This window comes from Equus caballus, chromosome 1 (assembly GCF_041296265.1).
Source record: "Equus caballus isolate H_3958 breed thoroughbred chromosome 1, TB-T2T, whole genome shotgun sequence".
Lineage (NCBI taxonomy): Eukaryota > Metazoa > Chordata > Mammalia > Perissodactyla > Equidae > Equus > Equus caballus.
Window position 1 is genome coordinate 93,848,865 of NC_091684.1, and position 27,995 is coordinate 93,876,859.

Genomic DNA, 27,995 nt, shown 5'->3' on the forward strand with positions numbered 1-27,995 from the left:
ATTATTATTGCTGTGGTTGATATCGCTACTGTTATTTTCTAGCACTTCCTTGTTTGAAGGCCTGTTCTCCATTCTAGACTGTAGACTTCACTCAGGCAGGGCCTCAGTCTATCTTATCACTTCTCTTTTCTCACCACCCAGCCCAGTGCCTGACATATCATTAATGCTCAGTAACTTTTGATGCCTACATAAATAATTGAATGAATGAATGAAGAAATAGGTAAATTGAATGAATGAATGAACACTGACCCAGCCTTGCGTCAGATCTTCAGTGGGAAATATTTCGTTGTTTTTGTAAAGTGCCTGATGGTTGGCAAGGGGCTTATCAGACTGTCTTCCACTATTAGAATTGTGAGCTCACCAAGGTCGGGATTCTGTCTGTTTTGTTGCCCTCTGTGTCCTCAGCGTCCAGAGCATAGGAGAAACCCGATAAGTGCTTGTTGAATAAACATTCACAATTTCCTTTGAGCCTCACAGGAACCTTACAAGAGCAGAGACAATTAATTTCCACTGTACAGATGGAAAATGTCATGCTCAGAAAGGTGGGATGGAAGCTTGCATGCTATAATGGAAGGAAAAGAGTATTGGGAATTAGAGAAGCTGGGTGTGAATCCCGTTTATACCACCTACCAGCCCCTCCTGCTTCACTTTCAGTGTGGTGGTCTAGGGCTCCGGCTGCACCAGGGTTTGGACAAATGGAAGTTGGAGGTGGTGGTGTTGTCAATGCTGCCTTAACACTCAGAGACAAGATTCGTATAGTCCTTAGAATGGGATCTAAAACAGAAGACCTCCAAGAAGCATAAGAAGGCTTCTAAAATGAAATGTGAAAAGCAGGTGAAGATCCAGAAAGCAGGGATCACCTGAACCCACGAGGCTCGCTGGAGCACCCCCGAGCATCGTCAGCATCGCCTTTTTCAATTAGGAATCCAACAGTGGGTGTCAGGACTGCCGGGGACACCTGGTGTCTGGACCTCAGCAAGTCCTTTTAGGGAATCCCGTGTGATAGAGAAGGATGACAGATTTCTGCGTTTTGGCTTCACGGCTTGCCAGATAGTAACCAGAGAAGCTATGTCCCTCTCTGAGGCTCAGTTTCCTCTTTGTGAGATGGGAATGGCCACACCTACGTTACAGGGAGCCGTGAGAGTAGGATGAAATATATAAGGAATACCCTACTGGTGGTCTTCTCCCCGGGGTGGAACTGTACCCAGCGACGATTCAGCAAATCTTCCAGCTCAGTCAAGCAAGAGGAGTCCAGTGGCACGCAGCACGGCACTGATCTCGGCTCTGCCTTCCTTCCTGGGTGTGAAGCTAAATAAAGCTGACACACATGCATTGTGAACCAGGCGCGGTTCTAAGTGCTTGGCATGGATTAACTTGCTTTCATTCTCACGGCAACTCTACAAGGTATGTGGTAGACAGTCCCCAAGGATGGCCACCACCCATCCCTCCCCTCCCCACGTGTACGCCCCTCCTCCCAACAAGAAGTGGAGTCTATTTCCCTCCTCTACACCTGAGCTGCCCTTGTGACTGTTTGACCGATAGAATGAGACAAGTGATGCTCTCCAAGTTGTCGGTTCAGCCCTGGAGACACTAAGCGGTTTCATGGCGGGAAGCCATCACCATGCTGGGGATGCTCAAGTGGACAACAGAATGATGAGGAAACATGGAGGAGAGACCACATGGTCCAGCAGACAAGCGAGGCCTTCTTGAACCTTCCAGCCCATTCCAAACACCAGCTGAATACAACCAAGTAAGTGACGCTGGGCCATGCCAGGTGGAGCAGAAGAACTGACAGCTGAGCCCTGTGGGAATCCCTGGGCCACAGAGTCATGAGAAATAAGGAAAAACATCACTGTTTTTTAAGCCACTAAGTTTTGGAGTGGTTTGTTATGCAGCCATAGATGACTGAAATGATTTAGGAATGATTGTTTTCCCCACTGTCCAAATGAGGAAACTGAGGCACAGAGAGGTTAAGTGACTTGCTTGAGATCACATAAAGCTTGTAAGTGCATGCTTAGGGCCAAAACCCAAAACTCAACAATCTGACCCCAGAATCCACTCTCTTAATCATTATGCTACTGTGTGTTGTTTTTGATGACGTCAAAAATCCAAAAACACAGGTAGTGAATTTACAGAGTGGGAGGGACAGCAAAGGTGGAAAAGAGCACTGAGATTCAAATAATCAGGACAGGCTGGTTTCATGGGAAATCGTTAAGAAACAATATAAAGTCTTCCCTTTGGTTCAAAAAGTCACTTGATTTCACAGAGTGGAGAGACCTAGACTGAAGAATAGGTCAAATGAGGCACAAAGTTTTAACTAGTTGAAACCTTGATATAGACTAACAGTGAAATGTGGTTGCCCGAATTCTACAGAGGACCCTGGATTGTATTGAGATGCATAGAAATTAGAACGAGAGGGGAACCCCGCTGAGCTCGGCCATGGTCAGACCAGGTCACAAGTGGAGAAGGACAGTCCCCTGAAGGCACTGCATTTTCAGGAACAGGGCAGCCAGGATGGTGAGGGGTCTGAACCCCTCCCTATATGAGGGACAAACTGAATAAATCATCTAGAGAAGAGAAATCTTGGGAAGGGCACTGGATCAGCCCTGCATCCTCATGTGAACAAGGCTGTGTTTATTCTGTGACCCTCGAGAAGTCACGCCCAGGACAAATGGGATTGCACAGAGGCCACCATGCCCCCATATGTGAAGGACTCTCCATTCCAGTGGAGGGGTCTGCTGGACAGGGGTGAGCTCCCGTCTTGGCGCTGGGCAAGCCGAGGCCAGATCATCACCTGACTAAGCAACTTCGAGGAGAGTCGGCCATTGGGTGGGAAGTTGGCCGGAGATGATCTCTGGGTACCCTTTTAACTCTCAAAGCCAAGAGGTCAGTGGAGACCTTGTAAAGCAGAGAGGAATGGAGGAACACTGACTAGAGTTGGCCAAACCATCGCGGTTTTCAGAAGTTGCATTCTGGACGAGTGAAAAAAAGAGGTCAAAGAAGCATGCTGAGCTCCGGGGGTCTGGCCAGCGTAGGACAATTACCCAGAATTCCTACTGTTGGTGCCCTTTGCGGACTTTGGTGGCCATCTTGTGCAGAACTCAACTGTGGCACCTGGCAAAGGTAGTTGTGGGGACATCACTGGCAGCAAGAGAACTGATGGATACAGACCTCGGTGCCAGGAGGCCTTTGCAGCTGGTGTCTCCAACCAGTCCCATCTGGCTTAGTGAACTTGCCGCTGACTCCTGAGAAATCCTGAAGAGCCTGCTCTCACTTCCTCCTTCATTCTTTCCACTTGCAGATTTCTGTCCACAGAACAAGCAACTAATTACATCCCCAGCTGCTTCCGTAGATCTTGGCACAGCAATTTCCAGTCGGTCTAGATGCGCTTGGAAGGAACATGCGTGAGCATGCGGGAAGGTGCCACACCAGCCTGCTCGCCGTCTCAGGATGGCTCAGCAGCCCCGGAGCGGACGTCCTCCACAGCACAGCAGAAACCACTGTGAGCTAATTCACGTGGATGTTCGCATTGTCATTAGTGCTGCTGAAGAAAAATTACATCAATGTTCCCTTGTTTAAAATGCCCTGGGGGACAACTTCAAATGCTGTTTTTGTGAAGAATTACTCACTGGAGTCTTATAAAAAGAGAGAGAGTCATCACTTATTTAGGTTCAAATATCAAAATGTGTGGCTTATTTTAACAGATATTTTATATTTCTGCAACTATTTGAGAGTTGAGAAATACAACTCCCTACTATTAAATGGATGAAAATGAAAATGAAAATTCTAGTCAAATGATTTATTTCAAATCAAATAGAAATTCATTGACTAAATTCAAATTGGCCGTAGCAGCCAACTTGTTTTGAAACAATTTTTAAACAATATTTAGTTCAAACAATTTTTCTGCATGTGGCATGTCAAGGAAAAAAAATCTAAGACTGACGCCATCATCCCAAAACATGTGTTTTAAAGCTTGTCTTGGGGGCCGGCCTGGTGGTGCAGCGCTTAAGTCCGCATGTTCCACTTCTCGGGGGCCCAGGGTTCGCCGGTTCAGATCCCGGGTGCGGACATGGCTCCACTTGGCAAAAGCCATGCTGTGGTAGGCGTCCCACATATAAAGTAGAGGAAGATGGGCACGGATGTTAGCTCAGGGCCAGTCTTCCTCAGCAAAAAGAGGAGGATTGGCAGTAGTTAGCTCAGGACTAATCTTCCTCAAAAAAAAAAAGCTTGTCTTGCACCAGACAACAGTGGTTCTGAAAGTGGCCCTTGGAACAGCAACATCAGGAATACTGTACAAGTGCTTATGACTAAGAATTGTGTGGCAATATTTTGCCACTGTTGTAGAGAAAGAAAACCAAGTTGCTAAGACACCTGAGGACACACTCAAGAGAGTATAATTCACAAGTGACAGGCATCTCAGTTGCTCCGAATTCTTTTGCATCCAGAGTGACACTGGCGGTGAGATGGATCTTCACCTTCTAAAGCTGACTTCCAGGTTTCCTTCCATGTTGCTGGCTGTGTGAGTAAATGTAGTGACCTTCTCTCAGAGTCTGCTAATTTAAGTCAGCACGGATATGAGCTTACAGTATTTAAACCTCTTCCACTTAGAATAGATCACTTCTTTGGCTTTCAATTGAACCCAGTTAATTTACAGTAACAGCTGGAAGACTGAGGGCTAAATTACTAGTTTTGTCCATTACCAGGCAGAAAAATGAATCAAATGGCATTGAAGCAGCATGGAAAACGTATTTTATTCATTGTTTGGACGAGCATAACTTACTTTTAATTATATTTGGGGCATTCTAGCTCCTTAGTGCATGAAGAGAAGATTGAGTTACCGTTTATCAGCAAAATGGAGGTGACGTGGAGCGGCTGCCGTGGGACCGCTGCCTGTCCCGGTGGGCCGAGGACGCTGGTACGTTTCCTGAATGAATGGCAGCCTTTGCAGAGAATCTGGAGGAGGCGTGCTTCCCCACAGAACTCAGCACGTGCCCCTTAGCAGCAGTGGGCTCTGCAGTTCAGCCTGGTACAGGTCATCGCAAAACAATCTAGACGATGATTCTCAGACTAAGCTGTTCTCAGCGGAACGGTGTAGCGGCCCCTCTCCCCGAGGCACCATATACCCCAGAGAATGGCACCAGTTGAAGGCCCCGCAGCAATAAGACAGAACCAAACCATTTCCAGCCAAGGAAGGGCCCCTCCTATCCAAGGCCAGCCTCTGGACCCAGCATCAACACGTGCCAACAGGGTGTATTCCAAGTAGGACTAAACTTCCGAGGGAATGTGCTCCGAGGCTGGGACCCAGCTTAAGCAGACAGGGTCAGCCTCTGGGACAGCCTGTTCATCATCGGGGGAGAAGGCTGGAGGCTGTGCAGTGCCAGGAACATGGCAGGGACAGCTGCCTAGAAGAGTAGGCCTGCGGTTCAGTGCCACGGACCCCGGGCTATGGAGAGGGTGTCTCCCTGGGCTCCTCACGGTGTGGGGTGGGGGCCAGGCAGCGCCACCTCCCAAGGGCTCCGGTTCTGAAGGAACAGCAGAGGCTTTTCCAAACCTGCCAAGTGGGCTCTGAAGAGCGGAGGGCAGGGTGAGCCTCGAGAGGGGGCAGAAATTGACACCACATCTACCTGAGTCCTGGCTCTAAGAAAATACTGGAAAAAAGTGGATGGACAGTGAAGATCCCCTCCCCTCCAGGGAGCTCAGAGCACAGTGCCCTCTGATGGCTTCCGAATGCACCTGCCGTCAACTGCAGTGACTGACACGCTACTAAATGCCATGGGCGCCAGAGGGGCTGGCATATCTCAGTTTCTCCCTAACACCTCCGTCTGAAAGACCAGGTATTTTAAGGAGGCAAAGAGGCCCACCATCTGGTCCAGTGAGCCAAAGAGAAACAGGGGTCATTTTCTTGCTCTCAGGAACTCTCACTGCCCAGAGGAGAGCCTTCTTAGGCTGGGCATCTGGCCAGGGACAGTGAGGGAGTCATGACCCCTCCAGGAAGTGACCCGTGTCCTTCTGGGCTCCTTCCAGTGCTCCTTGTCCAAAGGGTCAGGCTTTTGCATCTCAAGGCCAGAACCCAGACCTTCCACCGTGCCCTGCTCAGCACTTCTGCCCATGAGAGCAAGGCGGCTCCCTCGTGCCCCCCAACACCGTATCACAATAACCCCTCATCGCTTCTCCCCGAACATCCAATCGGAGGAGCGAGACAATCAGCATTAGTAGTTCAACAGCTTTACCTGCATAGAAACACGATGTTTAAGTAGTCCTGTGATTTTTAAAACTTTTTATTTTTTTATAGGCGGGTGAGCAGTTCAGGAAAAAATTATCTACAGTTTATTTTCTCAAAATAACATCTAATTAGTTCAAATAAGCAATGCTAAACGTTCCTGGAATCCTAGTACCTAAAAACAATAAAAGGTCACCTCTTGCCGCAGCAAGGCTGCTGCAGACCCGGGGTCAGACAAGGCTGCCTCTCTTGGTCACCAAGGATGACCCGGCGAGGGAGGGAGGGGAGATGCCTGGGAGGTCACAGCAGTTTGTAAAGGACCAGGCCTGAAAGTGGATGATGTCGCTCTAGCCCAGTCCCCCTGGCCAGAGCCCTGTCCCCCCAGTGGATTCAGGAAAGCCCCCACGTAAGCATTCTAGTCCACTGGTCACAAACACTAATTCCCTTGTGCCCCCAGTAACCTACCCGGCAGCCCAGCATGGGGCCCCCCACGGTGACACAGCGAGGCCAGGACACGCAATCCAGTGAGTGCTGCCTCTGCACACTTTCCAATATGGCATCGCATCTCGTTGTCATGAACCTGATGGTGGGCATTAGAACTCCTGCATTGATGACAAGGGCCGGGGGGGGTGGGAGGCTGAGCCCTAGCAACGTGCTGGGACCCCTGGCCCGGGTGGAGCTGGGGTTTCACAGTGCTAGGACCACTAGCACCACCTCGATCCCACAGCCTTCCGTGAGGCCCAGGAATCCGGTGAGACAGGGCCGCCCAACGAAATAGCCCCCAGGAATGACTCGGGGTGAGGCAGGGGTACACGATTTGGGGCAGAGCGTAGATCAGGGTCCTGGAGTGGGACAGACTAACAGCAGGGAAAACCTCGGGAAGGGAACCCACCCACCCTGGAAAGAGAGGGCACTCCCTCAGGGGCTGGGAGAGGCTATTAGCTCTGAGGCCAGAGGGTTCCCGAGGGCTCCACCCAGACCCCAGGCTCAGTTGGTCCCAGGTCCCAGGTCCCAGGCCCACCCTCGGATCCAGCTGGACTTCCATGGGCTAAGGGTGGGGCTGGGCAGTCCCTGCAGTTGAGGACATCAGGGACTGTGGCCGGCTAGGCGGGATGGGAAGGTGCAGTGAGCTGACGCTTGGACTCCAAAGCCCCTGCATTCTGCAGAGCAAAGGACTGTCCCTCTGACACTCTGCCCGAAGGGCATGCCTCACGTGCTGACGGGTTCCCTAGGGAGACCAGGTGTAGCCAGACACGGTGGTGGAGCAGAGCGTGGGACGTGGGGGCACACACCAAGTGCATGTGGGTGCACAGAGGCGGGGTCACTCTGGAACCTGTTGGGAGAAGCTTCAGGACAAAGTCCTGAGAAAAGAATGAGGCTGGACAAGTGACTCATCTCACCTCCTTAGGGAAGGGCAGTGGCTCAGCCAAGGAGCAATTTGTCTCCGACTTTTAGATTGCCTTTTTTCACTCTCTGCCTTTTGGACAGTAATGGACCGTGGTTTCAGGCTCGTGTGATAAGAAAGAGGGAGGATCTTTCCCTACTTGGCACAGAACTTCGTTCTGATCTGTGTTATTTAAAATTTGGAGTGTGTCAGTTCCTGGTTAAGTGTCGGAGGCTAAACCTTTTTAAGATTGATCTGAGGCGGCAATCAGAATTACAGGAGATAAGGAACCCTGAGCGATGGCTTTTGAAAATGTGTCTGCGATTTTCCGAGAGGCTGCCGGCGGAAAATCTTATCAGGCAACTTGCTAAGCAGCATTTCAGAAGTTGCTTCTCCAGACAGGTCTCCCTCTAGACAAGGTGAAAAATGAAGGCTTCCCAGAGGCCAGCCCTTCATCAGGTTGGAGAGAGAGCTGAATTCAGCGTGAAGATCTTGAACCCCAAAACTCAAACCAGTGGGAGAAGGGCAGACATCCAGGCCCTGCGGGAGGTCCCCACAGGACTGTCACTGCAAACTATGAAGGAGGAACCCTGCCCACCACCCCCCTGGGACTCCCGGATCTACATCATCCCTTATTTTGAGGCTCAAGCAATGGTCTTATTGGGGGAGGGGGTTGTTCCTGGAAACAAACCAAATAAACCGATATAGTGGCCCAAATCAGTTTTAAAATGATAATCATGACAAGTACTCCCATTCTTTCAGCCGTCAGTGCTTACAAAACACCAGCTCTGGCAGCCTCGTCAGGAGCGGAGGACAGAGGTTAATATCCTCATTTTTACAGATAAGAAGACCAAGCCTCAGCCCTGGACCTGCTTGAGTCCCACCTAAGTGGCAATGTCACAATAATTACAAACCCCTATAATTATTTCCAAATGTTTATGTATATTCCGCCTCCCGTAAAATGGTTGTAAGTGGACTCTACTCCCTGGCTATGGAATAGTTCATGAATCACCATAACAGCACTTATTCTAGCCAGGCCCTGAAACTAGCTCATGAAATCCTCAAAACACCCCACATTGAGGAGAAGGAAACTGAGGCTCACCCAGTTGCACAGACATTAGCTATGGAGGCCCAGTCTGAGCCCAAGCCCTCGTCATAAGCTGTCACTAATGACGCCTCCACCGTGCAGCCTTCCTGGGTGCCTGCTACAGCCCAGCCCCATTCCAGGTCCTCTGCTCACTCCATCCCATTTGCTTCCCAGAGAACCCACTGAACAGAGAGGGAAACTGCAGCTGGGCGAGGCAAACTTGTCCAAGCTCACTGTCAAAAAGCAGTGGTGTCAGGGGCTGGCCTGGTGCCTTACAGGTTAAGTTCACACACACCACTTTGGCGGCCCAGGGTTCGTCAGTTCAAATCCTGGGTATGGACCTAGCACTGCTTATCAAGCCATGCTGTGGCAGGCATCCCACATATACAATAGAGGAAGATGGGCACAGATGTTCGCTCAGGGCCAGTCTTCCTCAGCAAAAAGAGGGGGATTGGCAGCAGATGTTAGCTCAGGGCTAATCTTCCTCAACAACAACAAAAAAAAGGCAGTGGTGTCAGGACGAAACCAGATCTGTCTGGAGCTAGCACCTGTGCGGTCTCCATGACTGTCCCACACCATCTCAGATTGAAAATGTAATTGTTGCTTATCTTTTCACTACTTGGGTATGTTCTGGGCATGAGACATCTGAACAGAGACGGGTGAACAGAAATCTGTGACGTCGTTGCTGTTGTCGCTCTCATTCATTCCCGTGGACGGAGCTGAGGCCTTGGGACCATCAGGTGCCCTGCGAGCTGTTCCCAAGAGGGACCGTTCTCTGCCACACAAGCTTTGGCGGCCTCCAGGTGGGCCGGGGCTTGTGCAGACTCTGGCTGGAAGACGTGGAGAGTAATTGTCACTAGATTTTAGTCCTAGGCAGGTGGAGAGCCCTGCCACTCCAAATGTTCTCAGCGGGGGGAGAGAGGGACAGTCTCGCTCCTCTGCCGGGGATGACAGATGGACCTGCCAGGCTGCACAAGTGCTGGACGGGCTGGCCTGGCCCTCGGCTTGTGAAGTGGGGGAGCATTCAGGCAGGGAGTGACGGTGGAAGGGTGGCCCATTGCTCAGGCGCGGGCCGCACCCCCTGAATTATCTGGTGGCTCTTTTTTGTTCTTAAGTTTTCCTATTTTGATGCAAACATTACAGGGCCAAACATAAAAGCTGTCTCACCACTCCCACCACTTGCTCTCAGAGTGTAAGCATCTGTGTCATTTCTGTATCTTTACATGTAACTTGTGGGTTCTTGAGAAGGGGCAGTAGCGGAAATTGGGATAGGATCCTACTAAATTATTTTCCTTCCACTCGTTTTTTTGAATTGAGCAATTCAGCTTAGCAGTCTTCTGTATTTACCTCGTTCTGATATGGCCGTACCAGAAATTACTTAACCGATCTCCTATTGATGGATGAGTAAGTTGTTTCCCATTTTTTCTGGTAGAGAAAATGCTACAGTGAGCATTATTATACATATGTCTCTGTGCATTTGTCTTTCCTTGGAACAAATTCTCAAAATTTAACACTAGATTAAAAGAGATTTCATTTTCAAATTATTTTAAAGATTTTTTTATTTTTCCTTTTTCTCTCCAAAGCCCCCCAGTACATAGTTGTATACTTTTAGATGTGGGTCCTTATAGTTGTGGCATGTGGGACGCCGCCTCAGCGTGGCCTGACGAGCAGTGCTATGTCCGTGCCCAGGATCCGAACCCACGAAACCCTGGGCCACGGAAGCAGAGCGCGCGAACCTAACCACTCGGCCATGAGGCCAGCCCGTCAAATTATTTTAGACACTGCAAATTGCTTTCAAAAAGGCTTTATCTCATTACCATCCCATCACATGTGTGAGAATGCTCTCATGCTCTCCCCAATATTAGATCCAGCACTCCTTTTAAATTATGAATCTTGTGACACGTTTACTGACCATTTGTTTTCTTTCTTCTATTAATTTCTTGTTAACAAACTTTGCCCATTTTTCTATTGGGCTTTTTGTCTTTTAATAATACATTTTACTTAACCCAACGTAGCCAAACATTATCGTTTCAATGTGTAATCAATATGAAATTATTAATGAAATATTTTGCATTTTTATTGTATGCGATGTCTTTGGAATCCACTTACAGCATGTCTCAATTTGGACACTAAGTTTTCATCAAAAATACTTGGTCTGTATTTAGATTCACAAAACTTACCTTTGAAGAAGTAGGTTCACATTCTCAAATTGCCCCGAATATACTGTGGTAGGACCCAAAAGATGTCCGTGTCCTGGGGACCTGTGTCAAGGAGGAATTAAGGTTGCTGATGGGACCAAGACTGGTAATCAGCTGACCTTACCCTGAAAAAGTCCTTATTCTGGGTTATCTGGAGGACCCAATATAATCACAAGGGTGCTCTATAGTGGAAAAGCGAGACAGGAGAGGAGGTCAGAGCCAGAAGGCAATTTCAGGATGCAAGCCTGCTGGCTCTGAGGATGGAGGAAGGGGCCAGGATCCAAAGAATGCAGGCAGCCTCCAGAAGCTGGAAAGAGCAGAGAAACCCATTTTCCCTGAGGCGCCAGAAGGAACACAGCCCTGCCAACCCAGGAAGCCCCACTTTAGACTTCTGACCTCGAGAACTGTAAGAAAATAAGTTTCTGTTGTTTTAAGCCGCTAAATTTGCAGTAATCTGTTAGGAAACTAATGCATATACAAACTTAAAACTTTTCCAATAGCTGAATCATGTGTCAGTTCTCCTTAACAGCTTTATTGAGGTATAATTGTCATGCAATAAACAGTACATATTTAACATGTACACTTTGATAAATTTTAATATCTGTATACACCTGTGAAATCATCCCCACAATCAAGACAACGAGCTTATCTGTTACTCCCAAGAGTTTCCTTGTAGCCTTTTGTAATTTCTCCTTCCCCCGCTCCCTTCTGCCACTTCTGACTCCTGACCCCAGGTAACCACTGGTCAGCTTGGTATGCGTTTTCTAGAATTTTACATAAATGGAATAATACAGTGCACACTCTGGCTTCTTTCACTCAGTATAATTATTTAGAGATTCATCCGTGCATTTTTATTGCTGAGTAGTATTCCATTGCATGGCTGTACTACAGTTTGTTTATCCATTCACCTGTTGATGGCCAGTTTTTGGATATTAAAAATAAAGCCGCTATGAACATTCACGTATAAATCTCTGTATGGAAAGATGCTTTCATTTCTTTGGGTAAATATGTAGGAGGGGAATGGCTGGATCATATCCTAGGTCGATGTTTAGCTTTTTAAGAAACTGCTGGACTGTTTTCTGAATTCATTGTACCATTTTACATTCCCACCGGCAGGTACGAGAGTCCTAGGTCCTCCACACTCGCACCAACACTCGGTGTGGTCAGTCTCTTAAATTTTATCTATTCTGATAGATCTGTAGTGGTATCACATTGTGCTTTTAATTTTCCCTTCCCCAGTGACTAATGGTGTGGAGGATCTTTCTATGAGCTTATTTGCCATCCCGATATCTTCTCTAGTGAAGTATCTGTTCAAATCTTTTGCCTGTTTTTTTAATTGAGTTGGTTTGTTTCCTTATTATTAAATTTAGAGAGTGCTTTGGGTACAAGTCTTTTACAAGATGTGTGATTTTCAGTTATCTTCTCCCAGTATGTAACTTGTATTTTCATTCTCTTAAATCCTATCTTTAGGAGAATAGGGTTTTTAAACATAAATAAGTCAAATTAGCAATTAGTTCTTTTATGAATTGTGCTTCTGATGTTGTATCTAAGAAGTCTTAGCCTAAGCCAAAGTCAGAAAGGTTTTCTACCAGAAGTTTTAGTCTTCAGATATGATTCATTTTGAGTATACTTTTGTATTAGATGGGAGGCACGGATCAAAGTTCATTTTTTTGCACATGAATATAGAGTTGTTCCACCACCATTTGCTGAAAATACTATCCTTCCTCATTGACTTGCCATTGTACTTTTGTCAAAAATCAATTATCCATATATATGGATATATATATGTCTTGAAACCTGGTGGTATTAGATCTCCAACTTTGTTATTCTGTTTCAAAGTCATCTGGCCATTGTAGGCCCTTTACGTTTCTATATGAATTTTAGAATCAGCTGGTCAATTTCTACAAAACATCTGCTGGGGTTTTGGTCGGGGTTGCATTGATTCTACATCCCAATTTGGGGAGACTTGACACCTTAACAATAGCGAGTCTTCTGACCAATGAACACAGTATATTGCTCCGTTTATTTAGATCACTTTCATTTCTCCCAGCAATAATTTATAGTTTTTAGTACACAAATCTTGAGCATCTTTTGTCATGGCTATCCCTAAGTATTTCCTACTTTTGATGCAATTAACAATGGTCTTGATTTTCCATTTCCGATTGTTCATTCTTAGTACATAGAGATATGACTTTGTTTTGTGCATTTATCTTGTACCCTGCAACCTTACCCAACTCATTGATTAGTTCTAGTAGCTGTTTTTTCCGTAGGGTTTCACCAGATTTTCTACATAGATAATTATGTCATCTGTGGAAAGACTTTTACTTCTTCCTTTCCAATCTGAATAACTTTTATTTCTTTTTCTTGCCTTATTACAGCATTTAGGCCTCCAGTACAACGTTTAATAGAAGTGGTGAGAATAAACATCAGCGTCTTGATCCTGGTCTTAGTGGTAAAGTTTTTAGTATGATATTAGCTTTTAGTCTTACAAGTGTAGCAGGTTCTCTTCTACGTCTCTTTTGCTGAGAATTTTTGCATCTGTGTTCCTCAGAGATGTTGGTCTATAGTGTCTTTTTCTTGTAGTGTCTTTGCCTGGGTGGTTTTGTATCCAGATAATGCTGGTCTCATAAAAAGCACTGGAAAGTATGCCCTCTTTTTCAGTTTAAAGAAGAGTTTGTGGATTATTGGTATTATTTCTTCCTTGAATATTTGGTAGAATTAACAGTGAAACCATCTGAGCCTGGAGTTTTCTTTGTGGGAAGGTTTTTAGCCACAAATTCCGTTTCTTTACTAGATGTAGGGCTATTTAGTTATTTCTTCTTGCATGAGCTTCAGGAATTTGTGTCTTTTCGTCCATTTCATCTAAGTTGCCGAATTTACCAGCATAATGTTCTTCTTATTCTTTTAATGTCTGAAGACTCAGTAGTGATGTCACCTGTCTCATTTCTGCTATTGCTAATTTATCATCTCCCTTTTTTCCCTGATTCGCCTGCCTAGAGGCTTATCAATTTTATTGATCTTCTCAAAGAAGCAGCTTTTGGTTTCATTGATCTTTCTCTATTATTTTTTAATTTTCCATTCTATTTATAGCTGCTCTGGTCTTTATTTTTTCTTTCTTTTTCTTTGAGTTTTACTTGCTCTTCTTTGTGTAGTTTCTTAAGGTGGAAGCTGAGGTCCCTGATTCGAGGCCTTTCTTGTTTTCTTTTCTCTTTTTTTTTTTTTTTTTTTTGAGGAAGATTAGCCCTGAGCTAACTGCTGCCAATCCTCCTCTTTTTGCTGAGGAAGACTGGCCCTGAGCTAACATCCATGCCCATCTTCCTCTACTTTATATGTGGGACGCCTACCACAGCATGGCTTGCCAAGCAGTGCTGTGTCCACACATGGGATCCAAACTGGTGAACCCCGGGCCACCAAGAAGCAGAATGTGCACATTTAACTGCTGTGCCACCAGGCTGGCCCCTCTTGTTTTCTTTTTTTTTTTATGAGGTCATATAGTTTATAACATTGTGAAGTTTCCATTGTATATTATTATTTGTCAGTCACCATATAAGTGCTCCCTTTCACCCCTTATGCCCATCCCCCAACCCCCACCCCCTGGTAACTACTAAACAGTTCTCTCTGTGTATTTGTTTATCTTCCATATATGAGTGAAATCATACAGTGTTTGTCTTTCTCTGTCTGGCTTATTTTGCTTAATATAATACCCTCAAGGTCCATCCATGTTGTTGCAAATGGGATGATTTTGTCTTTTTTATGGCTGAATAGTATCCCGTTATATATGTACACCACATCTTCTTTATCCACTCATCAGTTCATGGGCACTTGGGTTACTTCCACGTCTTGGCTATTGTGAATAATGCTGCAATGAACATAGGGGTGCATGAGTCTCTTTGAATTGCTGATTTCAAGTTCTTTGGATAAATACCCAGTAGTAAGAAGCTGGGTCGTGTGGCATTTCTATTTTTAATTTTTTGAGGAATCTCCATACTGTTTTCCATAGTGTCTGCACCAGTTTGCCTTCCCACCAGCAGTATATGAGGGTTCCCTTTTTTCCACATCTTCTCCAACATTAGTTCTTTTTTGTCTTGAGGATTGTAGCCATGCTAACAGGTGTAAGGTGATATCTTAGCATAGTTTTGATTTGCATTTCCCTGATGATCAGTGATGTTGAATGTCTTTTCATGTGCCTATTGGCCATCTGTATATCTTCTTTGGAAAAATGTCAGTTCACGTCCTCTGCTTTCTTCTTTTCTAATGTCAGCACTGCGTCTATAATTTACCCCCACACTACTCCTTTAGAAGCATCTCACATAATTTTACATGTTGTGTTTTCATTTTTATCCAGTTCAAAGAACTTTTTAATTTTTTCTTTTTGATGTCTTCTTTGATCTATGGATTATTTACAAGGGTGTTGATTGGTTTCCAAATATTTGGGGATTTTCCGGAAATCTTTGTTCTTGATTTCCAGCTTAATTCCATTGTGGTCAGAGAACGAATGTTGTATCTGAATTCTTTTCCATTTATTGAGCCTTGTTTCTGGCCCTCTTAGTAAAGGTTTCGTGCACATTTGGAGAGAGTGTATATTCTGCGGTTGCAGGGGGGAGCAGTAGGTCAAGTCAGTTGATAGTACTTTTTCAGGTCATCTGTATCCTTGCTGATTTTTTTATCTACTTGTTCTATCAGTTATTGATGAAGAGATATTGAAATTTTTCTTACTGTAATTGTTTATCTTCTATCTCTCCTTGAAGTTCTATCAGTTTTTGACTCACGTATTTTGGAGCTCTGTTGTTAGGTGCATAAACTTTTAAGAACACTGTGTTCTTTTAATTAATTGACCCTTTATTGTTATGAAATGGTCTTCTGTATCACTGGTGATATTCTTTGGCCTAAAATCTCTTTTTTCTGATATTAATATAACCACTTCAGCTTTAGTTTTTTTGTTCAGTATGGCAATCTCTGCCTTTTAATTGGGGATATTTAGATCATTTTCATTTAATGTAATTGTTAATATGGTTAAGTTTATATCATCTTGCTATTTGTTTCCTATTTGTCTTATCTTTTTTCCTCTCTTTTTCTGCCTTCTTTTGTATTAATCAAAATTTTTTTATTCCATTTTATCTTCTTTGCTGGCTTATCAGCTTTAACATTTTATTTCATGATTTTAGGGGTTGCTTTGGGGTTTTAGTATACAGCTTCAAGTTTTCATGGTCTGCCTTCAAAAGAGATCATGTCATCTTGTGTGTGGTGTAAGAAAGTTACAACAGTATACTTCCATTTGTCCCCTCCTATCTTTTGTGCTATCATTGATACACATGTCAATGGCATAAGCCGTACACTATACTACTATTCTTTTCACTTAAATAGTCAATTATTTTTGAAAGACACTTAGTAATTTAAAATCTTATCTATTTATTCATAAGTTACAACTTTGAGTAATCATCATTCCTTTGGGTAAATCCTTATTTCAATCTAATATCATTTGCCTTCTGCCTGATTATCTTTAACGGTTCTTGTAGTGTGTGTCTGCTGCTGACGCATTATGTTAGCTTTTGTATATCTTGAAAGGACTCTCCTTAGCCCTCATTCTTGAGGAATATTTTCACTGGATTCAGAATACTGGGTTGACAGATTTTTCTTCCTATACTTTAGAGATGCTGCTCCACCATCTTCTCCCTAGCATTGTTTCTAACAAGAAATCTGCTGTCATCCTCACCTTTGCTCCTCTATATATGGTGTATCATTTTCCCTGGGCTACTTTTAAGGGTTTCTTTCCATAATTGGGTTTGAGTCATTTGATTCTGATATGGCTTCATGTACGTTTCTTCATGTTTCTTGGTGCTTGGGGCTCATTAGGCTTCTTGGTTCTGTGGGTTTATTTATGTTCATAAATTTGGAAAACTTTCAGCCATTACTTCTCCAAGTATTTTTCAGTCCCTCTTACCTTTTACAGGGACTCCAACATATATTAGGCTACTTGAAGTTGCCCCACATCTCACTGATGCTCCATTCATTTTTTTTAATTCTCTTTTCTCTGTGTGCTTCATTTTGAGTCATTTCTCTCACTATGTTTTCAAGCTCTCTAATCTTTTCATCTGCAGTGTCGAACCTGCTGTTAATACTGTCCACTGTATTTTTCATTCACACATTGTACTTTTCATCTCTAGAAATTTGGTTTGGGTCTTTTTTTCCATCCTCCATTGAGGGAGCCATCTAGGAGGCCATTGAGGGAGCATATCCTGTGGCCTCACTCAAGCTGTTGGATATCTGTAGCCCCCTCAACGTTTTAACTGTCACTTCCTAAAAGACCCCAAGATAGAAACACCTCACTAAGCTACTCCAGAATTCCTGACCTACAGAAACCCTGTAAGAGAAGGAATGTTTATTGTTGTCTTAAGCCGCTAAATTTGGGGGTAATTCATTATGTAGCCGTAGGTAACTAATGCATACAGAATCTGACCTCAGGAGCTCTCTGGATTCTGAGCATCTTCCCCAGCCTCTGAGGGTTGCACTGCATCCTTGGTTCCCTGTTGCTGGACTTAGACAAGCCAGACGGAGCAAGGCTCACCAAGAGGCTGCTTCCACTCTGCCTGCAGCATTCCTAGAGCCTGCATTTTTAATATGCTTTAGAAATTATCCTTTTTGAATAAACCTCCTAATTTGACACTAATATAAGAAATATACTCTCTCCCAAGAGAGAGCTGGGCATGCCTTACTCATCTCCCAGAGGTTTGCTCTCTGAGCAAAGGAGTTTCTGGAGCTTGGGGCTGGGGGCTCTACCTGCTGCCCTTGGACCCCCACTGGCTGGCACATTCACAATGGTCAGGCGGGGAGCTATGGTGAGATGGCAGCAGGCCCAGGAATGGAGCCCATGCTACATGCAGAAATAATGGCACGTCCCTTACCCACCAATGGACAGCACTGGTGTGGAGCTAGCGAGGAATTAAGTCAGCTGCAGCCTCTCAGGACAAACTTAGATGTGCAGCCTGAGTAAATAGCAAAACAGAGCAAATGCACATGAGCTCAGACCTACAGGGAGGAGGGAGGGGACCAACCTTTGTAAGAACCTGTTGGGTGCCTGGGGTTGGCACACTCTCTGCATGCAGGTGCCCATCTCTGCAATTCTAGGTGCAAATGGTGTGCCTGGTCCCTCCCCAGGCACTGCAGCCAGGAGGCCAGCCGGCCCCGTCTAGAGTGCTAACACTCACTTTGGGCTCCCCCAGGAAATCCCAGACTCCCTAGTCTAGGACACTGTCTGAGGGGCTGGAGGCAAGTACTCCTCGTCCTTCTGACCTGTGTGCATCCAAGGCACGGCAGCTCAGCCAAGACCGGGCTCTCCAAGGCCAGTAGGCAGATACAGAATCGTTTAATGCTCACATCAGCCTCGTGATATAGATACGATTTTTATCCTCATTTTACACTTGATGGAACGGAGATGCTGAGTAAGCTCATGGAAAAGGCTCTCGCCTTTGTCCACTTTCTCTAAGTACCCCTAGACCAGTGGTTCTCAAAGTGTATTCCCCAGGGCCAGCAGCATCAGAAAACTGGGCAGAATTGCAAATTCTCCTACTCTCTCCAGACCAATAGAATCATGGGTGGGTCCGGTGCTATGCTGGCCGGCCAGTTATTAAACACTTCCATTATGAGAAATTAAATCATACAAACCTACAATTAAATAAATTATATTAAAAACAAAGGTAATGAGTACTCAGAAGGTATCATTCCCTGACTGTCTTCCTTTACCCGTGTTCTTGAGGTTATTGACCTCCGTCGGATCTGTGTGGTGGAAGCACGATGGTGTGTTTCTTCCCAGCTCCAAGTTCGATGGCTTTGTGAAATCAGCAATGGCGGGTGTTTATATCACAGAAGTTGGCAAACACTACAAACCAGACAGCCTTATTGTTTTCACAGAGCCTGTTGTTAACCTTTACCCACCACACCCCTGGACCAGTGCTCCATGTGTGAACAGCCCTGGGATGAAGCTGAAGCCCACTCGAGGTTGAGCCGAGCGCTTCAGCCGGACGCTTCATGCGTGTTTTTTCATCACAGCCTTAGCAAATGTCCTATGGGGAATGGGAGAGCAGACTCTCTCTGCTCCCCTGCCCTTCTCTCCCCTCTCCCGCTCCCCCAGCCCCCAAACACCCTCCCCTGCAACCTCCCCACCGCTCTGCCTGAGCAAAAGGCTGAGATCAAAGCTGTGCTCTTGAGCTGTGGGAGGCAGGACAGATCTGGGCAGCTGAAAGCCAGTTCGGAGGGCCCCCTGCAGTGGTGGGGGCCACACTGGATTCCCCTGAGTGAGAGGTGGGCCATGGGTCCCAGAGTCCCAGCCTGGCTATTTGCAGCGGCTTCTGGCACACAAATTCAGCTGACAGCTGCTGTCACACACATGGCGGGACAAAGTGCTCTGGCATCAGGCACACCCGGGTGCACATCCCAGATCCCCTGGCTAGCAGTGGGCCAACAGGCTGGTGGCTTCACCTCTCTGACCTCCATCTGCTCATCCAGGAAGATGGGAATAGTAGTTGCTACTCCCATGGGGCCTCTAGAAAGATTAAATCCAACGATTTAGACAAAGAGCCAGGAATATGGTACAAGCTCCATAAACAGTAACTGTTTTGCCATTTAGCTGGAGTAGAAAGTAATGACGGTGTCACTTTTGTTACTCCCATTTTATGGATGACAGATATTGAGGCACAGAGGAAAAAAGCAAAGTACCCAGAATTATGCAGAGAAGTTACCCAAATAGCAAACACCAGGGACCCATCCCATTAGCCAGTGAAGGATCTCGTCCACGCCTTCCAGCGAGCATGGTCCCCATCCCACGGCTGTTTTCCTGATTTATTCCCCGAAACTCCATCTTCCCTGGGAGGAAGTAACTGTTAATTCAGTTACGATTACCAGCTGGTTCTGGTTTATTGCTGTAATTTCTCTAAAGCAAGCATCTGTGGGTAAAGACATCGCTCTGCCTTTACGTTGCTTAAATGAGAAAAGGCATTTCCAGGGTCCTTGCACCACAGGACCCCAGCAGCCAGGTGGAGGCTTCCGTCACCCTGTCAAAGCTAGGAATTGCCTGGAAAAGATGGGGGTGGGGAGAGGAGCGCTCGTGAGCATGCATGGATGGGGGGCTGGAGGCCATGTGGATAAAGCAGATGACCACACCCCTCACCTGGGCAAGGGCAGATGCAGGGATGCTGTTCCCCCACCCAGCGTGGCAAACACACAGGTTTCGTTGTGTGCAAGGCATGCTCTAAGGACTTCCCAAGTACTAATTCATTTACTGCTCGCGAGAGCCCCACCAAGTACTATTAATTTTCCTATTTCACCGGTAGGGAACTCAGGAGTTTGTACAGAGAGGTTAAGCAATTTGCCTAAGGTCACACAGCCAGTAAGGAGCTGAGCTAGGATTCGAACCCAAGCAGTTAGGCAGTAAGGATGGAGTTTAAAATGGGTTTCCCATGATAAGAACCAAAAATGTGTAGTCAGAGCCACAAACAGTCCAAGTTGAGCAAATCTGAGCATGAACAAAATGAAGAAGGGATCAGCAGAGATCAGTCACTAACACTGAAGGGGGACAAAGGAGCCTCTGCCTAGCCTGATGGGTGGGGAAAGGGTGAGTCAAGGTGGTTACGACAGCACCTCACCTAGAGCAGGAATCTGGCATCTCAGTGGCCCTGAGAAGTGGGATTTTCTGCCCCATTGTACAGATGTGGAAACTGAGGTTCAGAGACGTTAAGTGGTTTGCCTGAGGTCACACAGCGTGGAAGTGCAAGGCTGGGACTCAAAGCCAGTCTGTCCATCCTTACATTCCATCCTCTTTTGCTGCACTTTACACTCCAGGCCAGATTTCAGCATTAGAGAGCAGGTAGGGCCCACCTTCTGTCATGTACGCTCACGTGCCACATAACAACGTTTGCATCAAGGTCAGACGACATACACAACGGTGGTCCCATATCAGTACCACAGAGCCTAGGTGTGTAGTGGGCTATACCGTCTCGGTTTGTGTAAGTGCACTCTATGTTTGCACCATGATGAAATCACCTGACAATGTTTCTCGGAACGTGATCAGGTCGTTAAGCGACACATAGTTACCGCACAGATAGCTTTCTCCTGCCCAATGCACATAAGAAAAGCCAGTTATTATGGCATCAGCTTTTGGGAGAAGAAATGTAGCTTTATTTTGTGAGATCCATCTGCTAGAAGACAGGGGCATACCCGCTCAGATCTGCCTCCCTGATTCAGGATTTGGGGCAAAATGTAAGAGGGTAGGGAGAACAGGCTGGCACACGGAAAGGCTGGCAGGCCCGGTTGTGATTGGTGAGCTCCAAGCATGTCTGGTGAGGCTCTGAACGTTTAGGATGGGGTTCTAAACACTTATGGCAAGGTGGGGAAGGACTCTGAACACAGATCTTCCTGAATGGCGGGCCCCTCGCTGCCGATACGAGCCTGACTTTTAAGTCCCGGTCCTGTCCTGGTCCTTTGGTTCCGTGGGGAGGACACCCTGTGGTTCCGCCATCATTTCAGTTCACGATTTCTTCCTCTGTGCACGCTCTGGCTGCGTGACTTTGCAAATTTTCTGAAAGACAATTCTTAATCATTCTGTTGATAAGGGATGGGGCCTTTTCGAACTGTCTCTAATGGGCCTGTGGTTACAACACGGCTGTACACACGCAGCTATACAAGGCACATGGCGCTATCCGTGCTGGGTACCTCCTGTGTGGGAGGTGACTCCCATTTAACAGGTAAAGAGATGAAATCCCACCCAGCCAGGAGGGGGCAGAACTGGACTCACACAGATCTTTTGATCGTTTCCCCTGGGTGGCCTCAGGGACAGTTATACCTGGGAAACCAGCCCCGGAGTGCCAGCCATCCTCTCCCTGACAGTCTACAGCCAAAACTTGTGCCCCAGAAAGGCTGCAGATGGGCGCGTTGGAACGGGGTGGGGGTGGGGCCCTGAATGATGACAACCTTTCCGTCTGCTCCAGACTTGCATTTCCACACCTTAACTCCGGGCATCTTGGCATCGCCCGTAGGCAGAGCTCCTCCAGCCATGTGCACAGACCACAGTGCTGCCCCCTCCACCAGGGACCCCATGCAGGGCCTCGTCTGCACCTGGCCCCTGCTGTGGACAGGAGGCCTGCCCTGCTCCTGGGCACCCACCCTGCCCAGCCAGGGCCTGGGGGGCTGGGCCGCTGACCCCACCACCCCACCCTCTGCTCTGCAGGAGCCTGATCCCAAGAGCCCTTTCTCAGCCATCTCATGCCCCTGTGTTTGTTTCTCCACTTAGGGATTTATTTCTCTACAAGGGACCCAGGTGACCGAACTCCTTCCGGGCCCCGAGGACCCAGGAAAGCACCGCTTCGAGATCAGCCCAGGTAGGCTGAGCACCTGTCAGCTCTGGGGTTGGCCTGGGGTCCCTGCCGGAGGCATCACTGTACCTCTGGCCTGGGAAGGGCAAGGCTCCTTCAGGACACTCCTCCCTGCAGGGCCGCCAGCACTATCTCAAAGCGCAATTCTAGAATTTGGTCCAAATCTAGAGGATATTTCAAATTTGGGGGGAGATTAGAAAATGCAATCAATTATCCACATAGTTAGCTTTTTGGTGAGAGGCAAATGTGGATTTTTAAATTCACAATAACACCGCGGAAGAAACCGATCAATGGGGACGCCTCAGGGTGAAGGTCCAAACGCAGCATCTGGGTCACGTGCCAGCATTTCCAGAGGAAACCGCTAGCGCAGATTGACAGCATCAAAATCAGCTTCATCACGAAGCCCCAAACAGAGAACTGCAATGTGGCGGGAGGAAGGGAAATCATTTAAGCCAAAGAACCACTATCATGTTAGCAGTTACAAAAAACTTTGGTACGGTTCCCAGTTTTCAAATGTGATCGTCATTGAATTAAGTGACTGTGTCTTATGCAGGTGAGCCAGTCTGCGTAGAGAAGGGCCAGCTTCTGCAGTCAAGGGGTGTTTTATAAGCTTGACCTGCCCCCAAAGCAGAGCCTGAGACAAGGATCTGAGCAGTTTACACATACGGAGGTGATTCCCGAAAATCGAAGCAGGGGGAAGGGAAGAGAGCTGGTCAGGGTGAGCTCCTGAGCTGGCTGCTGCTGTGGCCCTAGGGCTCATTTCCAGTGGGGACTTCTGGAGAATGTGAGGAACAGGCTTCAGGGGTGTCTCACCAAGGATCGAGGAGGCTGGAGGTACCTACCCACTTCTGCCAGCCATTACTTGAGATCTGCTCCCTGGGGCGCTGACTCGCATCTCCCGCCTGCCCTGCCATGGCCAAGCACCCTGCAGACAGAGATGGTCTCCGGGGAGATGTGCAGGTGCTGGAGGAAAGAGGCCGTGGTGGGCGTGAGTGAGAACAGGGAGTGCCCACGGGGTCTGGGCAGGGCCCCAAGAGTGTCGGCTACAGGCAGCTGGTCGTGCGTCCTACCAGTGTGCTGGCCACATTTAGAGTTCCATAGGGAAGGTGGTGGCTGTGAACTGAGCGTGCTCGGGTGTCCCTGGGGTCTGGGAGCCAGTAGGTGCAGCCTCAGATGATGTGATGACCAGGTGACCTGGTTATCGGCTGTACCCTGAGGCGTGGAGCAGTCCAGGCTCAGGTCAGCAAGCAGCCGCCCATTGGGAGTGGGAGCGAGCAAATGCCCTGGGGCAGGGCTGTGTTCGCTTTTGCTCTGTCCATACTGGCAATTCCAGGAAGCACAGGCGGAAGACTAATGCAGGGAGACCCTCCCAACTCCGTGCCCCACATGCTAAAGTCAGTCCCCATGGCTTCATTTGGGTGTTTCCTACTTAGCTACTTTATCGATGCAAGAATCTTGGTACTCAAAGTACGCAGAAGGTGGCAGCAGAGGGCTCCCAGGGTATAGAGGGGAAATGGAGGCCTGGTTGACTATGGAGCAGGAGTAAAGGCTTCTGCGAGGAAGGTAGGGAAGAAATGAAGAAGGGCAGTGAGGGAGACAGGCCCTGCATCTGCGGGAAGGTGAGCTGGGCAGTGGAAGGAAGCGCTGGGGGAGAGGCCAGGGTCCCCGGGCCCAGGAGTTGGGGAGGCGTGAGGCGAGGCCAGAACTGAAAGGTGAAGGTCAACACGCCCTAGCCATCAACCCAGAAAGGCTCTGAGCACCTGCCTCGAGGACCAGACAGGGAGAATCACCAGTGTGCATTCTCTTTGTGTGGGTCAGGGCTATTTGCAAGGATTTCCTGACTCTGGGGGAAAGAAGACCCATGTTGGGTAGCATATTCGCAGGTTCGGAGATTAGGACCAAGACGTCTTTGTGGGGCCATTACTCTGCCTACAGCCATACTCAAAACATCCCTCTAAGGTAGGGGGTACTTTTACGCCTGTTTTATAAAAAAAAGTTCACTGGGGGTTAGAAAGGAGAGGACTTGTCCAAGGACACCTAGCTAGACAGCAGTAGGGTCAGGCCTGTACCCAGGCGGTCTGACTTCCACAGCAACACACTCCAGCGGCCCTCCCACACAGGCACTGCGTGCAGGTTTTAGCATCTTCCCCACTGGGCCCTGGAGGGTTAGGGACACAGTTACAAGAAGGAAAGCTCCCTGTACCCCTTTACCCCAAGCGCAGCAGAGGTCTGAGCACCAGATCCGCACAGGCCCCCAGAACTGCCATCCCTGTCCTCTTGCTTTTGCACGTGTAGCCGCTCCTGAAGGTCGTGGGGGGCAGGGGGCGGGGGGCCGGCAGGTGTGAGGCTGCTCAGGGAAAGCGGGTCTGGGGCAGGCAGTGACGGGTTCAGTCAGCCTGTGGAGACTCACTCGCCTCTCCTGGACGCATCTTTCTGACCCAGGAGGCCAGGTGGGGGCGCGTGTCTGCCACACCAGTACCCAGAGAGGGGAAACTTGACAACGCCTGGAAACGTGATAGAAACCCACATATGATAATGCATAAGGTCAGCTGCATGAATTTGGAGTCATTGCTCTGGTTGTGCTCTTCAACAGTGGAAAAAATCACAATTTCTAATCAGGATAGAATTAAACCTATGAGGAAGAATTATACTGTGAGTGCCACCTTGTGGGGAGCCCTGCCAGTCCCTCGACAGGCCATGCTGCACTCCTGCCATCGCAGTCCCGCCACACCTCTGATTCTTGCTGGGCTCCCACAGCCCCCAAGTCAGGCAGCTGCAGCTTGAGCCAGCTCTGACCCTGGAGCGGCGCTCTCCACCAGCAGGCTGAGGCTGGCTCCCAACAGGCCGGAGGCAGCCAGGCCTCAGGAAGGGGCTGGGACTCAAGGACACTGGGCCTGCTTCCTACCTGGACCTCTTCTCCTGTCGGGGCAGTTTGCTGCCTGGTGCGATATTGTGATTTATAAGAAGAAATAGATATTTGGTCTTTGTCCCTATTTCCTGCGCAGAGCTTCTAAAACCCTTGGAATTTCCTAAACGATGAGAGCGATCAAGGTGTCTTTTGTCATGTTAATGAGGTGGCTTTTGGACCACACCTAAGAATGGGGCTGGTTGCCAGTGGAGCTAAGCGTGTGATTAGAGGGTCGAAACTTTCAGTCCCACCCCCCAGACCTCCGGGGAGGGGAGAGGGGCTGGAGGTCGATTCATTCGCCAATGGCCAATGATTTCATCGATTGATCCACTGATAAGGGTTCAGAGAGCTTCTGAGCCGGTGAGCTTGTGGAGGTTCAGGCAGAGTGTCGTGCTCGAAGAGGACATGGGGGTTTTGAGTCCCTCCCCACGTACCTTGCCTTGTGCATCTCTTCCATCTGGCTGTTCCTGAGTTATAGCCTTTTATAATAAATTGGTTATCTGGAAAGCAAAATATTTCCCTGAGTTCTGTGACTTGCTCTAGCAAAGTCATCAAACCCAGGGAGGGGGCGGTTGTTGGACCCTCTGATCTATAGCTGCTTGGTCAGAAGCACAGATGACAACCTGGACTTGCCGTTGACATCTGGTGGGGGGCCGTCTTGGAGGACTGAGCATTTAACCTGTGGGGTCTGATGCTATCTCCCAGTAGATGGTGTCAAAATCGAGTCAAATTGTAGGACCCCAGCTATTGTCCGAGAATTGCTTGGTGGTGTGGGAAAGCCCCACACGCATTGTAATGGTGACCAGAATTTTCCCTGGCAAACCCGCCCCCTCCCAGCTCTTTGCAACTGCCCCTCGAAGACTTGATTCTTTTGGCCTCTGAGACCCTCACTCCTTGGCAATGCAGGCATCTGGCCCCAGGCTGTGCTGAGGCCTCCCTCTAAAGCCAAAGGGGTGGGCAAGGAGTGGAGGGGCCTGCGCTGGCGCTCTGGACAAAAATAGCTGCTAAACCCATGAGATGCTGGTGTTTGGTGGGACAAGCATCCCATCCTACCTTTATTGATTAGTAACCAATAAAGCAGCATAACTCATTGCCAACATCCTTCTTCCTGTTTTAGCATCATGCTACCAAAGGGAGGCAGGTCAGTTGACTAGAGGAATTGAGACGGGAGCCCTAGTCTTTCTGGCCAGTAACCACAGGACTATGACGTCTTGTCCGTTGCTGGGAGTGTCTTTCCAGAGTCTCGATTGCAGGTAGCAGAAGCCAGCTCTGGCCAGCTCAGGTGAAGGTGGAATTGGCCAGAGGCTATGGGGGCACACAGAATCATCCAGAAGCTGGAGACCTGCGTGGAAGGGGCAGGCAGTAGGGCTGCTTGGGGGTCCCAGAGGCAGGAACGGACAGTGGGTCATTGCTCTGTGCTGGGAAAGCTGAATCCCAGCAGACTTCTCCATCCTGGTGTCGCTTGCTCAAGGCTGAAGTCTCAGTGGCTGTGTTTAGGGCTGGCAACGCTGGCGGGGGAGGTGAGGAAAGGCCATCCACTCCAGTGCTGGACAGACAGCTCAGCAAGGCTTCAGACAGTGGGAGCAAGGAGCCCCCAAAGGACTCAGGAACCTTCTGGGAGGGAGGGAGGTGACGGGTGGCCATCTCAAATGTGCACCACACCAGACACAGTCCGTGGTTCTGTTTTTGTGGGGCTGTCACATCGCTGTCCTTGGCCCTTTCCGCAGAGCCGCCCCGGGCCCAGGATGGGGTGCCCTTCGAGGCGCATTTCTTCCTGGGACTGCCAGCTTTCAGGGCTTTCAGCACGAGTGGGAGGGAGGAGAGGAGCCGGGGAGTGCTGTCTTGGTGAGCAGCAGGAAGACCTGAAGCCTATAAACGGCTGGCCCCGTTCCCATCTCAGAAGCCCGTCTGCTTCAGGCCCGCAGACCATATTTCTCAAGAGAAAATGCTGGAGGCTCTGGTGGAAGCCGCTGGTTCCAAGGCCTGCCGGCACTCTCTCTCCCACAGGCTCCTGGGCCACTCCCTCCCCTCCAAACACTGGGTGGGCACCTGTGGGCAGTAGAACCTCAGGCAGATGGCTTTGAGTTCAGGTTTGTGGCTCCAACCGGGAGATGGGGGCTGAGGTAGGAGCAATAGCTCCCCATGGAACTCAGGGAGGCGGGGGCAGTTGTACCCAAGCGTGCCAGGGGCACAGATGCTCCCCAGGGGTGGACCGGCATCCACAGACAGAAAGGAAGCTTCCAGGGGAGAGGTGGGAGGCCCAGCCCAGGCACCATCTCCCTTTGGCACCTGTCTTCTGCACTCGCCCAGCGGGCCCCCACCCCCCACCCCCCCCCCCGCCCCGTCCAGAAGCATCTGGCGCTAGCTGGTGTCCAACTGCCTGTCTCTCCAGGAGTCAGGGAGACCCCGCACAGAAGCCCGGCCCTGCCACCCAGGCCCTTTGTGGGTTTGGACAAGTCACTGAGTGTCCCCGTGCCTCTGTTGCATCACTTATAAGACAATAATGCAGCCCAGCGACTGGGGTTCAGTGAGGATGCAGTGTCTGGCTCGCAGTCGGGGCCTGATGCTTTTATACTCTCCCCTCCTCCCTACAATCTCTGTTTATCCTTATTAATAATAACAACACCGTTACTGCTGAGCTGGTACCTGTAAGTAAACAATCCCAGTGCTGGGTGATAAGTGCTCTGATAGAGGCGTCCCCATGGCCGAGAGCCCGGAGTAGGGAGGGGGCGTTGGCTGGGTGGTTAGGGAAGGTTTCACTCAAGCTAAGGCTCAACGGTAAAGTAAAAATTATCCAGATGGGCAAACAGGAGAAGGACATCCCCAGAGACGTCC

At 48.4% G+C, this 27,995-nt stretch overlaps 1 protein-coding gene across 6 annotated transcripts in view; it reads left to right on the plus strand.

The window, feature by feature from the left end:
* ARHGAP22 (Rho GTPase activating protein 22) overlaps nucleotides 1-27,995 on the plus strand; it is a 188,167-nt gene that overhangs the window by 70,379 nt on the left and 89,793 nt on the right. For all 6 annotated transcript variants that reach the window (XM_023648277.2, XM_023648280.2, XM_070265086.1 and 3 more), the window contains one exon: nucleotides 22,171-22,258. In XM_023648277.2, the coding sequence (XP_023504045.2) occupies nucleotides 22,171-22,258 (88 nt within the window). The remainder of the gene's footprint in view (nucleotides 1-22,170; nucleotides 22,259-27,995) is intronic.